The sequence below is a fragment of the Taudactylus pleione genome, unplaced genomic scaffold (genome assembly GCF_031769625.1).
Source record: "Taudactylus pleione unplaced genomic scaffold, aTauple2 ptg000201l, whole genome shotgun sequence".
NCBI lineage: Eukaryota > Metazoa > Chordata > Amphibia > Anura > Myobatrachidae > Taudactylus > Taudactylus pleione.
The window spans coordinates 43,493,437-43,508,172 of record NW_028284603.1 but is presented as its reverse complement, the minus strand read 5'-3'; the positions used below and the strand labels follow the sequence as shown (position 1 = coordinate 43,508,172).

The 14,736-nt window shown below is 42.1% G+C and overlaps 1 protein-coding gene across 1 annotated transcript in view; it reads left to right on the top strand.

Moving 5' to 3' along the window:
* The first annotated feature begins 847 nt into the window (after positions 1–847).
* The window catches only part of LOC148518334 (heme-binding protein 2-like), a 60,399-nt gene continuing 46,510 nt past the window's right edge, over positions 848–14,736 (top strand). Inside the window, exon 1 of the mRNA XM_088477575.1 lies at positions 848–1,036. Coding sequence (XP_088333701.1) covers positions 881–1,036 — 156 coding nt within the window. The 5' untranslated portion in view covers positions 848–880. The remainder of the gene's footprint in view (positions 1,037–14,736) is intronic.

The window sequence follows — 14,736 nt, the reverse complement described above, 5'->3', positions numbered from 1 at the left end:
TCCAGATTCAGACCCAGCTGTACAACTGTACATACGTAGCCATCAGGCTAGCTGATGTACAATCCAAAAAAATATTCAGTATGCATTGTGAACACTGCTGGTCCACAAGGTGAGAAATCAGAAGACTCCTCTTCGGCCAGGCTTTCTTCATAGGGGACAGCAGTATTCATATTTAGATGGCGTTAGCTAACGAAGATAAGATCTAAAAATCTAAGCTTTTCATATCTTGTTAGGAAGCCCTATAAGGCTGTCCCGATTGAAAACTATGGGGATGGCTGTTGCCAGCGCTGTTGTCTGGAAAGCAGGAGATATCTCCTATATCTCCTGCTTCATAGTTAAATAAGGTCGACACTTATTTCTGCCTTAAACATGTGGCAACAACTTCCTCCCCAAGAGCCTACTGTATCTTCTGGGCTGTTCTATAAATACACATTGCATGATTTTGTGGGTCAATAAAAATATAAACCATTAGAACTTTGTCCTGGTTATCTATAATCTAAACATACTTAATTAGTGATTTTTTTATTTGCCCGTACATTATGTTTAGAAACCACCTTGAGTCTTATTATAGAAAATTGCTATATGAATACAATTATTATTATGATAAAACACCTGATCATTAGATATTTTAATGTTTAGTCTTTGATACAATATATAGAATATTGAGAACATAACCATTATTTTTGTTGCCAAATAAGTGACTTCAGTGCTGCAGTAGAACTGCTGAGAAATGACACATTGAGATTACAGTAAGGATTTGCAGATTACCTATTCGTTTGTTGTGTGCAGTACTGAAGAGGTTAAACCCAAGCCCATCCCCAGTCTAGAGTATATAGCAGAAAAGCTGATCAACTTCTCCTACAGTGCTATTTGTTCAACCATGAGGGCGGCTATGGATTCTGTGTCTCTGCTACTCCTGAGCTTGCTCTCTCTGTACGGGACCGCGGTACTGGCTGAAGAAAACAGCGTAGATGGATTTCCTTCCTTCTGTGGCAGCTACGAGTGTCCCAAGTATCAAGTGCTGAAAATATACAACGTGAGTGTTTGTTCTTCTTACTGCGGTTATATAGTCAGTGTTACTGTTTTACAGGAGTCAGTGCTGTGGGTAATTGATCATCCCCCAATATTTGTGCTGCCACTAGTTATGTCTATGCAGAGCATTTTGGCATTTTCAGTCATGTAGTGGGGGGAAGGGTGTAATGAGACCACCCCCCAATCATTTTTTAAAAGTTGATTCTTAGGCCTGTTTTCCAACACTTTGACTATACTGTTTCACCTGCAGTGGGTTACGTGGCTTTATCATATAGTTTGTCAGAAATGTTAAAGACAAGTAGATGGACATGATAATATCTAACGAGGAACTGCGCTTTTAAAAATCAAAATGCAAGGGGCGGGATGCATGACATCACATTTTGAATGCCGCCACTCTTCGCAAGCATAACGGTGTTTATTAACGCTGTATGCTTGAAAAAATCACAAAGGACAGCTCTACCAGATATCCTTCAGTGCATGGGTCCAGTGACGCACACACCGCAGGGTGGTGCTGGGAGGGATTGATTGGATCCCTCTAAGGGGGAGTTGCTAATAGAAGCCCATAGGCTTCTATTGGGCAATGACATCTAAAGATGGTGTTGCCCGCTGCATCAAAGCCCCTGAATGTATCGCATACTGGGGCTTGGTGCATATGTAGTAAGCGGCCAGACCTCCAAATACATAATTTTCAGAAGTTTGACCGCAAAATTAGCATAGCTGCATCCCGCCCAAGATCTGCTAGGGCAGATATAATAAACATATCAGGATACGCTAAAAAGGAAAATATGTATTTATTATAGCAAATTATTTTTATTACATAATAGTAGCAGATTATTACAAAAAAAGGAACCATTTCAAAATCGATTTTACAAAGTGAACCTGCAAAATGAAGTTTCAATCAAATCCGGAAAAATATAAAATTTCCTGATCAGAATATAAAGAACCTCTATAATCAAAAAATAAAAAAAAGTAAAAACATTTAGGGAAGAGACAAAATAATGAGGGGTGGAGAGGGAAAAGAGAGAATTGCTGCATAATTAAAATATAGATCAAAAACAAAGCCACGACAAGTTTAATATTAATGTATATCGGCTCTACTAGGTCACATAGGGCCCAGGCAGGGAAATAGGCATAACTTACACAAGTGTAGGTCGGCTAGAGAGAATGGTTTTATAAGATACAGAATCCTTAAAATCCATCCAGCGAGACCAGTATCCCTAAAGGATTCATAGTCGGCATCAGCGGAAGTTATCAAATCGTCCATCTCCATATATAAATCTATTCTCGTGAACCAGTCAGTCACCACGGGAGGAGAGGAGGAGCGCCATCTCACTGGGATAACAGCCTTTGCGCGTTATTCAAATTACATAATAAAGACCTTTTGTACCTCGAGAGGGTCCCGGACGACAGGTGGAATAACCAAAATAGGGCATCTGTGGGAACCGGTTCACCCAGAATTATGGCTGAGAGGCGAATCACTTCCGACCAATAGGGCCGAAGGAGTGGGCATTGCCACCAGATATGACAAGGGTTACCCGGGGCATTCAAGCAGCGCCAACATATATTGGGTACCCCAATCCCCATTTTAGAAAGAGTATCTGGGTATCTGTACCATCTCGAGATGAGCTTGTACTGAGTCTCAACAACGGTGATACTCTTGGAGCAGGCGCGTGCTAGTGCAAATATCTTTCTCCAGAGAATATGTATTTAATAATGCAGAATGAAAGTCATATACAAAAAATTACCACATGGGGCGAATTTATAATGGGTGCAGGGTGTGTGGTGCACCTCACACCCTGTACCCATACTTTTTTTATATTTACCTCTCCGAAGTCCCACATCGACTGGAGTAGCACAACATAAAATGTCTAAAAAAATAGCTACCATGTCCATTTTCCCATCGATTTACGCAATAGGGAAATTGCCAGGAAAATGGCTGCCACGCCATTTTCCTGGTGTCCTGCGCATGCACAGTAGACTCCAGGCACAGACTAATGCCCGGAGTCTACTGCTGCTGTCAGTTCGTTGGCTGCCGCCGGAGAGAGAGGAGGGGGCCCCGGTCAGGGGCCCCCTCCTCTCTTAATACACCCCTGATGACCACTCTAATCAAATGTACAAATGTATTGTACAAAATATATGCATGCAATCTTCAAGAATAGAATTTATCTATATCATATGTAAAACTCCCCTGTGCAGATAAAAAACGAGCGTCAGATATTTTAATTACGTTGGTGGTTTTTGAAACAAATTCAGATAAACTATAATCGAAAAGTGGAGCTTCACAAAATAATGTTGAAATGTTCTGTGCATTAAGTGCCTCTCACAGTATATAGAATGAATTAATCAGTCCCAATAGTAATTTTAGCCAATAGAAATGAACGTGGAAGTTTAGTTACCCGAATGTCCTCTGGCTGAATGACACAGTCCTCGGTTCGGGACATAAATTGTGGTGGCCATCTGACGCCGTGCTGCTCAGCAGATGTAAAAGCCGTTAAGGCTGCGGCATGCACATGCAAAGTGCTCCTGTTCCAAAAACATCAAGCCCTGACCATGCCACTCAAAAGGAGAGGGCTCCAGCGGTGGTGTTGAATACACACAGAGGTAATGGGATGCTCCAGTAGCAATCACAAACAGCGGTACACCCCAGATGCGGCAACGGTGTGCAACAGTCTCCAACAGTAATACTCAGTCCAGAAAGGGGCAACCGAATAACTGCAGCAGTAAGTGATCATAAATTCTGAAAGCAAAAGTGCCAGGGTAAAAGTTTCGCCTCCTTCTCCTGAGTTTTATCAAAAAGAGCCCTGTGTGATTTTCTTAGACGAATATGTTGCCTTGAGAAGATGAAACGTATCTGTTTTCCCTCAAACAACGAACTTTTACATGCAATGCTATCTAATTCAATGAGGTTGTGCAATGCTCATAAAATCTTGTGAGTTTATCCACAATAACAACCTTTGTCACTGAAACATTTATAATCTTGTTCATCAGTTGTTCCGTTTGTACAGATTGTCCAGTGATGAGATCATTAATTCATTTAATTGTCCAGTTCACACACTTGTGGGCAGTTTGATACTCATAGATACAAGACTTGTTTAGCTTGAACGTTTTAGCTGAGCTAATATTTGACATATCATGTACTCATGAAGCACTACTTAACACTTTTTTTCCTATTATTATTATTAGTAGTAGTAGTAGTATCTGAATCAGAGTGCATTTCTATGTATTTAAAATGACCTTACAGTAAAATATTCTGGTTATCCTAAATGTTATGCATGGCGTCCCCAGCTATACAATCCAGGAGGCAGGGCTGTAATAACGCAATTCAGTGCCCCACCCACCTGGCACTCTCACACTAGGGAATTCCTGGAGAAGAACTTGCCAGAGTCAGCAAGTATGTTGGGAGAAACTGTGCGGAGTGATAACATGACGTGACAAGTCGTGTTTTATAGAATATTTTGCCTTATTTGTGACTTTAATTAACCACGAGAGTGAGGGAATATCAGGGACGTAATTAGTACATAATGTACTTTTGTGATTTGAATATTTTCTATATTATTATTTTTTTTTTGTGTGTGGGAGGGGGGGGGAGTTTGAAGGGGGAAGGCCCAGACAGGCCCAGGCCATTTCACTGCAAATTTATTGTTGTTAGACTGTCATACATCAGAGATTGATTGATCTGCAATCGTGCAATTTGCAATCGACTGTGTATAAAAATCGTGCAATTTGCAATCGATTGTGTATAAAAATCTTTCCCTTTTTCAATCGATTGTAGCAAATCTGCAATCAATTAAAAAAGGGAAAGATTTTTATACACAGTCGATTGCAAATTGCACGATTGCTGCAATCAATCTCTGATGTATGGGGGCCTTTAGTCTTACAACAAATGGTACACAAGCACACTATGGACCTCATTCAGAGTCGGTTGATTGATACAAGCGGTCGCTCTGAATGAGGGCGGCCGCTTGTGGTGTGAAGTGCGTCCTCCTGGTCGCTAGCGACCAGGCTTGCGACGAGACCCTAAGGTTGGGTCTCAGCAAGCGCAAGCCCCAGGGAGCTTCCTGCTCTGATCGAGCAGGAAGCTCCCCACTGACAATAATTGCTGATGTCAGTGGGGCCGCCCCCAAACGGCAAGCATTCCGTTGGGAACGCCTCCGTTTGGCCGGCCACCCCCCCTGCCCGCCTCCCAAACGGGGCGAGCTGTCAATCACCATCGACAACTCGCCCCCTTTGGTGCGAGATCCGTAGCGACGGAGCGCCCGTCGCTAGCCGGGTCTCGCACATGTGCACGTTGGAGCTGGCTCCGACGTGCGCATGCCTAGTGGGCAAACATCGACCCGGTTGCGAGCGCTCAGCGCTTGCGACCGGGTCTGAATAAGGCCCTATATGTAATCAGTAGTTTGGAGTTGTGCACCTGTGATTTGTCTGTTTCTGTGCCTGCACTAAGTCTCAACAGGTAGCACCTCCAATTATATATATTCAGGGTGTGCAGTCCAGGAATCTTTCCTATACACTACAAAACACACAGTGATTATTCTACATTTAAGTGTGTCTTTCAATACACTTATATTTTGCCTGTATTTTATGTGCAACAAGATAAAACATGCAAGACAAAATCCGACACAACATTGCAAAGTAGAAAAAAAATGTTGTTTTTGTAGAAATTAATTTTTTTTATAAATGTCCTTCACAATTTTATATCATATATCCATATTTTATGAACTATAGTAAGTTGAGTCAAATGGTATTTTTTCCTAATGCAACAGAGGCTAGAACGGCTCTTGTTAAATAGCGTCATAAGTAAACCCAAATTATATGTTTTCTTAGTACTGCCCTGTGGCTTTAGTTGGAGATATATATTAGGAGTAATGGACAGAACAGAGTTTTGCATTTAAAAAAAATGGCTGCTTTAAATCCTGCAGCAGAAATCGCTCTTCATAACTGTTCCCCACTGTCTAGTAAAATGTACCTACAGTGCACCCGGAAGTATTCACAACGCTTCACTTTTTCCACATTTTGTTATGTTATAGCCTAATTCCAAAATGGAATAAATTCATTTTTGTCCTCAAAATTCTACACACAATACCCCATAATGACAACGTGTAAAAAGTTTTTTTGAGATTTTTGCAAATTTAATAAAAAAAAACACACTAAGAAATCACATGTACATAAGTATTCACGGCCTTTGCCTTGAAGCTCAAACTTGAGCTCAGGCGCATCCTGTTTCCACTGATCATCCTTGAGATGTTCCTACAGCTTAATTGGAGTCTACCTGTGGTAAATTCAGTTGTTTGGACATGATTTTTAAAGGCATACACCTGTCTATATAATGAGCACAGTGGCCTCCATCATCCGTAAATGGCAGAAGTTCGGAACCACCAGGACTCTTCCTAGAGTTGGCCGGCCGTCTAAACTGAGCGATCGCGGGAGAAGGGCCCTAGTCAGTGAGGTGACCAAGAACCCGATGGTCACTCTGTCAGAGCTACAGCATTCCTCTGTGGAGAGACGAGAACCTTCCAGAAGGACAACCATCTCTGCAGCAATCCACCAATCAGGCTTGTATGGTAGAGTGGCCAGACGGAAGCCGCTACTTAGTAAAAAGCACATCTGGAGTTTGACAAAATGCACTTGAAGGATTCTCAGACCATGAGAGACAAAGTACTCTTTGGTGTGAATGCCAGGCGTTATGTTTGGAGGAAACCAGGCACTGCTCATCAACAGGGAAATACCATCCCTACAGTGAAGCATGGTGGTGGCAGCATGATGTCGTGGGGATGTTTTTCAGTGGCAGGAACAAGGCTGTAATATAACAAAATGTGGAAAAAGTGATGCGTTGTGAATACTTTCCGGATGCACTGTAATTCCTGTGTTTCTGATGTACTAACAATAAAGCAGTGTATACACTCCACATCTAGCCCACTACTCACTTTTGCATAGTTTGCTGATGTCAATGGTTTCAAATTTCCACTGTGCACAGTTCATGCAGTTCAGCGAGCCGCATACAGGCAGTAATACTTTTGCATCCTGTATTATATTTCTGGGAAAATTACAGAATTTCTTACCATGGATTAAATTTGCTCTTAGTTAAATAAAAGTTGCTCCTTGCATGTAATAGTAGCACACACATCTAAATCTCACTTAGCATTTCTACAGTATCATAGGTGCCAGTAGCCTACTTACCGGGATGGCTGATAAAAAGAGCAATAATAAATTGTGATGGCTCAGCACCTCCATCTGCTGTGTCTTTAGTGCTACAACAGCAGTATTTTATTTGTCATATAGATGTGGGGGCTGCCATTTCTGCTCAAAACTGAGGCAAACTTAAATATCTATAGCATACTTAGCAACATTTTAAGTCTTGTTCCTGGGAGAAGTGGGAAGTGATGGGGGCGGAGCCAGACTATCGCTTTGTTAGGCCCCATGCCCCGCAAGAAATGGCGGGAATCACGTGCATTTGAATAGGAAGCGAGGCAATGATCACGATTAGCATAGAACTACGACATTAAGCCCCACCCCCTCCTGACGGATCGTGGAACCACAATAATATTCTGCCCACTTCACTAGGAAATAGGCAGGATGCGGGAGCAGTGCCTACTCTTTTGAGGGAGCGGGGGGTTACCCAAAAAAATTGTGAGCCCCCCGCAGGTTCAGGGAGAGTAGGCAAGTATGATCTATAGCAGGCCAGGCCAACCTGTGGCTCTCCAGCTGTTGAGAAACTACAAGTCCCAGTAACAGTTTTGCTGTTAGGGAATGCTAAAACTGTGGCAGGGAATGATGGGACTTGTAGTTTCATAACAGCTGGAGAGCCACAGGTTGGCCAGGCCTGATCTATAGACTCCACTCAGCATGCAAGTTGCTCCTGCACCAAAAACATGAAGCCCCAACTGTGCCACTAAAATGGAGAGGGCTCAATATCAGTATAACAATACCCCCATGTAGTTAAATTATACTCAAACAATGTTAAAGTTAAAAAGAAGTGCTTGACAATGTTTGCTACTCTTAAGTTGTTCTTTTATGCATTTTATACAGTGGCTTATCTATAATGGATGCAGGGTCTCCATGGGTCAATGCTGACCCTATGCCTAATGCCCTGCTGCCATCACATATATACTGTGCTGTGCAGCACCCCCCAATCTATTCCTTCGCCAACTGAGCCATTATTCCTGCTTTGTCTTCTGAAAGATGGCACAGGCACAGGAAATAGCAACGATCTTTGCTACCTTCTATGCATGCACCATCTTTGGCAGATCAGATAGTGTAAGGGAGGGGGGGCTGCACAGCGGGCCAGGCTGGCTGCAAATGGGCCCCCCTCCTGTTAAAATGCTTCTGGCATTATTAATTTAAAGATATGTATTTGCTTAAAAAATTGAGAGGAGTTCTAAGGTATCACCATCCTGAGGAAGCCTGTTAGCAGGCGAAACGCGTTGATGATAGTGGAGGGGGACCCGTGTTACATTTGCAGTACAAAGGACACCCCCAGTTTGCTGGCAAACCATCTTTACTCGCCAACCTCCCTTGGAAGTCACCATGTGGAGGATCATTACCCAGGGCGGTAAGCACAGGTTTATACTCACCTGGGACAAATACTTGATATTGACATTATTTAGGAGGATTAATTTTTATGACCTCCATCATCTGGACTATTCCTGATTGGATTATAGGATCAGCAGAGTAATACGCACAATTGCGTGTCTGCGGTCTTACGCACAGCAATATTGTTTTATGTTTTATGTTATATGTTGTTAGTGAGTATGTCTATCTTTTAATGGCTATAGCTAAGATATATCTGCATATATATATTACATATGCTTATTTATATATAAGTGCCCTTTATTAAATATTTAAGTTTTATCATATACCTTGTGATTAGTATTTTTACTATATACGGGACCTATAAGAGGCACCAGAACATACTGATAGCTGTTGCGTGGGTCGTGTAAAATCGTTTTTTTGTTTTGCCAAGTTCCTGGATTACTGGGGAGACCAGCGCCAGAATATAGGTGAGTATGAATTTTTCTTTGCAGAGCCATTCATTAAGGATATTCTACTGGACAAGGGAACAGACACATCTGGTATAGGTAAGTATGTGTTAATGGGTAGGTTTGTGTAATAAAGTTGTACTGTCACGGTGTGTGTGTTTTGTCTTTTTTTAACTATTTATTTTACAGTGAAGTTACAGGTGCCGCATGTCTGCTGGCACTTGTTGTTCCACAAGTGCAAATTGGCAGGCATGCTGGCACTTGTAGTTCCACTGTAAAACACAATAGTTTTACATTATTTGGCCCCCCCATTACCTCTATACCCACCAAACCAGGGGTATGGGGAAGAGCCCCGGGCTTCAGCGTAAGTCTGTGGTGCTCGGGAGGGGGGGGGACCCTTTGGGGGGTCCCCGACTCCCCCGAGATCACCGGCTTGCACTGACCGATTTGTGGTGCTAATGCTTTGGACGTGGAGCCCCGGTGATTGGGTCTCCGGGCTGTGGCATTACACCCCAGTTGGTTGGGTCTGGTGCTGGTCTTAAATATAGGGGGATCCCCACGTTTTTTTTTACCCCTATATTTAAAACCAGAACTGGTCCCTGCAGCCTTGGGTTGGTTTCTAAAATACGATGGAACCCTACACATTTTGTTCCCCATATTTTTAGAAACCACCACTGGCTGGCAAGCCTGGGGCTGGTTTGGCTTTGGGGAGGGGCCTATGTCATTTTTTTTTGTATTTTTTACTTCTTTTACAGGTACAACACAATGGAAATTTTCTGCAAATATTCCAGGGAACCCTCTAAACATGTCTAGACATGGGGGATCACTATGGGTACCCCCATTTTTAACTCCTAAAGGAAGTCGGGCAGGTGCATTTTTGCAGAATTAAAAAAAAAATGCGTTTTGGGACTTAAAAATATGCTAGTACCCATTTTCATGTACCCCAAATTTGATGAGACCATTTTTTAAAACGAAAAAAATAAGCTAAGTGCTCTTCTGCATCACTTCTTCAAAGTCGGGGAAAAAAACACCTGCTGCGGCTATTTAAAAACCCGACTTTCTTTTGCTGCCAAAAACAGGGGGTACCCATAGTGATCCCCCATGTCTGGACATCTTTAGGGGGGTCCTAGGATTACTTCCCGAAAATTCACGTTTTTTAATGCCGATCCAAGTATCGCCGGGTCCCGTTTTCGCCTACTTTCAAATTGAATATGGGGATACGCGGGCACGCGCGTGATACTTTAATGCCTACAAAACAGGCGAAGGCAGCGTTAGGTCCGGGCTGCGTTAAATTATCGCGGCTCGTCTCAAATTGAATACGGGCCATAGATGGATTATTAAGAAAGGTGGCGCTTTCCCCTTCAGACACATATCATGTCAGGCCATCCACTTCATTATTGGAGAGGAGGCTGAAGTGGAATAACGGACTGAGGGCCCCATTTATTAATGAAGGTAAACATCAGCAGCATTTTTCGTTTAGTATCACTGTGATACAAGAGAAAAAGCCACTGGTATTTACCAGTACTTACCCCTCCGGCGAGGTCCAGCGAAGTCCTCCTCGTCTGCGAGGTCCTCCGCTGCCAGTGACGGGGGTGTCGTGTAATGCGCATGCGTGCAGTGCTTGGAAGGCTTCGCTGAGGCCGGAAAGGCAGCGCCGGGTCCCCATTGTCATCAATTGTCATCATTGGGGACCGCATCGCTCTCGACATCTAAATATGCCCTAACACATACAGATGCGTCCAGTTACATTGTGGCTGATCGCATCACAAACGTGCGTGCACATCGTGCCATGCAATTTCCCGCGACTCCATGCACCACGGTACGCTACGCACTGTGATCGCACCATTCATTCCTATTGTGCGGGCGCGCGTCTCGTGCTATGCAAATCGCGCCATCAGCAACACTATAGCTGGGCATATCTGTATCTCTGATGAGATAAAACAGAAGCAGGATAAATATGTAAAAGGGCCAAAGATGGAGAAGGGGACAAGCACACACCTAGCACCTTATTAATAAAGGAAAACACTTCTAACCAATAATTATATAGGAGAGGGCAAGACCAAAAACCATGAAAAATATGTTCCACCTCACCACAGTTCCGCCAACAAAACTTGGAACAGGAAGGCCAATAGGAGTGTAATCTATCGGTTCTGAGGTATAGTCTATTTAATAATTTGACCTGCATTAACAAATTATTCAAACAGCGAGACCTATGAAAAGACATAGTATAGACCAGCTCCTATTGAGAGTCAGAAATTGGGTAACCCATGTCCACTTAAATAACTGTGGGACAAGTCCCAAACCCAAAATAACGGAGCGTGGTGAGACCATGTAATAGGCAAAATCCAAGGACCCAGAATGTTATAACGTCCATTTATCAGTTAACAGTAGGGTTATGTGGAAATATAAATTATGGACTCGGGAGAAATAGGTATAATCCCGCCCTGTCAGATTCTGAATCCGCCAAACATCATATAAATGGAATTCTGCCAGTAGTGGGCGTAAAGCAAGATGGGGACAACATTGAAAAGGAGCACTGGAGGGATAACGTAATTTATCAAACCTTAGGGCCGGATTCAATTACCGGCGATAATATCGCACCCGCGATATTGTCAAATTTTTTGCAATATTAAAATTTAGGAAAAATTTGCTAAATCCTTATTTTTGTGTAAAAACGTGGGGATTTCTTTCAGAACCCTTTGGACAACCCCCCTAATGAGAGTTTAGCAAAAACATTTTTCTTAAGTTGCGTACTTTGGCCAAAAAACGTCAGGTGAAATTTCTATCTAAATTTTTTTTACCTGTGAAAAATGTGTTTAACGTTTTGGGTCTGGTATTTCGGAGGGCCGTAAGTATGTGTCAAGTGTTTTAAAACATAACACGTGGCTGGCACAGGTGTTTTTTTATCGGTTTTAAAAAAATGCCTGCACCAGCCAACCAGCCTTAACTGAGTTGCTGAACAAAATGGCCACACCATTGCGTTTAAACGGGCCATTGGCAAAGTACCCCACAGAGTATTATCTTTAAGAACAGGGGGCCTGTAGAAGAAAAATGTTTCCTGTAAGGCAACCACATCCGCCCTCTGTTTACAAAACATATTCAAAGTTAACCTGCGCTTATTAGGAGAATTTAAACCTTTAACATTCAAGGAAAATACTCGCACCATTCAGTCTAAACTAAACAATGCTAGAAATTAAACAAACTGTGGTATTATAGAACATGTACATAATAAGAATCACAATGTGTTTGTCTACAGAATAATCCCCAAAAATTTGGGAGAGGAAAAAAAGCAAAAAAAAAAACAAGAGGAAAAAAAAGAGGAAAGCGGCCTTAACACTACCACCCATGTTCTGAAGGGATAGTATAGTATAAAAATACTAGCCATTATACCAGAAGTAGAAAATGAGCATATATTACTAGAAAACATGAAAAATTGTAGAAATAACAACAGTTGGAGAAAAAAGACGATTTGGTTACATGTATAGAACACAGCAACTCATGTGTCTCGGAGGAGGTCAATAAACACGTACAGAGATTGGCCCAGAAGAAAACTGGGAGTCCAGCACCTGACAAACAATATGAAAAATCTATCCAAAATAGCAAAAAATATTAGTGCAGTCAGGTTGAGGACCACTCAGGTCTAGGAGGAAGGTGCTTACGAGCAGAATTAGGTAGCTTGATCCCATCTTCCAGATTGGAAAGAACACAAAATGATCCTTCATGGGTGATAATCAACTTCACTGGAAACCCCCAGCAATATTGAATGTCTTGAGAACGTAGGGCAGCGGTGACGGGGGCCAAGCATCTATGTTTAGAGATAGTCAATGTCGAGAAGTCAGGAAAGAGCTGCAATCCACCTAATATGTCAGATTCCCCAAATGACCTAGCGGCTTGAAGAATTATGTTCTTTAATTGGAAAAAAAAGGACACGGGGAAGAGTATCTCTACACAAGGATCTAGAAATCGATTTAGGTCTACCGTCTAGGAAGACAGTGAATTTGGCCACTGAGAAGATCTTTATCTTCGACATTAGGTAGAAGTTTACGAAAGAGCGACATAGCATAGTCCTCCAATTCCAAATTAGAAACAAAATCTGGTATGCCTCAGATTTTAATATTATTTCTCCTAGAACGATCCTCCATATCAGCCAGTTTATCCTTAAATACTTCCAGTTCGGTCTGTTGTTGGTCATGCGCAGAGATGAGATCTTTATGTGAGGTCACCAATTCTTTCATCTTACGTTCCAACTGTTCAGTGCAGGCTCCAATGGCTGAAAGCTCAGATTTTACTTCCGCTGTGAGGACCTGGGTAAAATCGGTTTTAAAGGCCACCAATACTTGGCATAAGGTCTTGACAGTTAATGGAGAGTTGGAGTCCGAATCCACTCCAGAAACCAGTAACAGACTAGAAGCACCGTCAGAGCAAGGGGTAGAAACTGGATTTGGTAATGAGACACTTTTTAGTGAATTGGAAGATCGAACTGCTTTTTGGCCAGAAAAGGCCACAGGAGGAGGGAGGGACATTTTAACTCTCTTTATAGGCATAATGAGGGATGCACAGAGGACACTCCAATATAAACACAAAATCGATAGCTCACCTCTCAGACTTTCAACGGAGATAACATGCTGTGTAAGCTAGGAGAACATGAATAGGCTAGACAACACGCATTAAAACTACCTCCGCACCGGGTCTCGGAAGTGCCTCTCTGGAGCACTGCAACTCAGCCCAAGGCTCCCAGTGTCAGCCTGCGGTCCAGAGCCCTTCCGGCAGACACATCAAGTGGCGCAAGCACCGTCAGGGAGACCCAGAAAGAAGAAGTCCTGGGAGCTCAGAGAAGACGCGACCGTTCACTATGGCGGTTAGGCCCGTCCCCCCTAATGTTGTTGTTTTAATAGTGTATATTATATATACTTGGATATGTAATAAATGAAATTATTGTAGGCCAATTTGAGGCAGTGATTTCCTCCATCATTATAGTGGTTTCAAATTATCTTACGGCTTATTTTGAATTTACTGTTTGTTCCTTTGTTTACTTAAATGACTGGAATGTTAATCCTGTTCACCAACACTTCTGGTCAGCAAGTCAGGTTTTAAAAACTTGATCCAAGTAAGAATGTTATTTATGGGGAAGAATTAAGAAGCATTAGCATATATTGCAAGTGGTGGCATTTAAAATTATTTTGGTAAAACACATTAACCAGTTCCCACCCAATGATCAATTTTCTTGAAACCCAATTGATATAATCTACAAAATGACAAACCTGTATTTGCATACACTACTCCTAGCATTCCTGTTTTTAATAAACTGTTTAGCAGTGCTCATCACAGTGACCATGAATAATAATAATAATAATGATAGTCATTTACTTATTATATTTGAGCATCCGATGCAGAGTGTAAATGCAATCAGAGTGCAATAATTAATAAGTAAATACAAATGAACAATAAATACACCTGATTTGTATTTTAATCAGGTAAAAATATAAGGGGGGGGGGGGTGAAAAAGGTGAATGGAGTTGGGACAGGGGGGTTTCCTCTCAGTCATTTAGAATGCAATAGAAAATGATAAACTCAGGTTTTATAGAAAGATGCAGATAAGTTCCTGAAAGCACACATTATTTACCCCATCTAGTCATGTACCAGACTTCTGATTCTGTTTTTTTTCCCAACAGTTGACTATTAAACAGATGGCTGCACTTAAGAGGTGTCAAATTAATTTGTTTAGGTG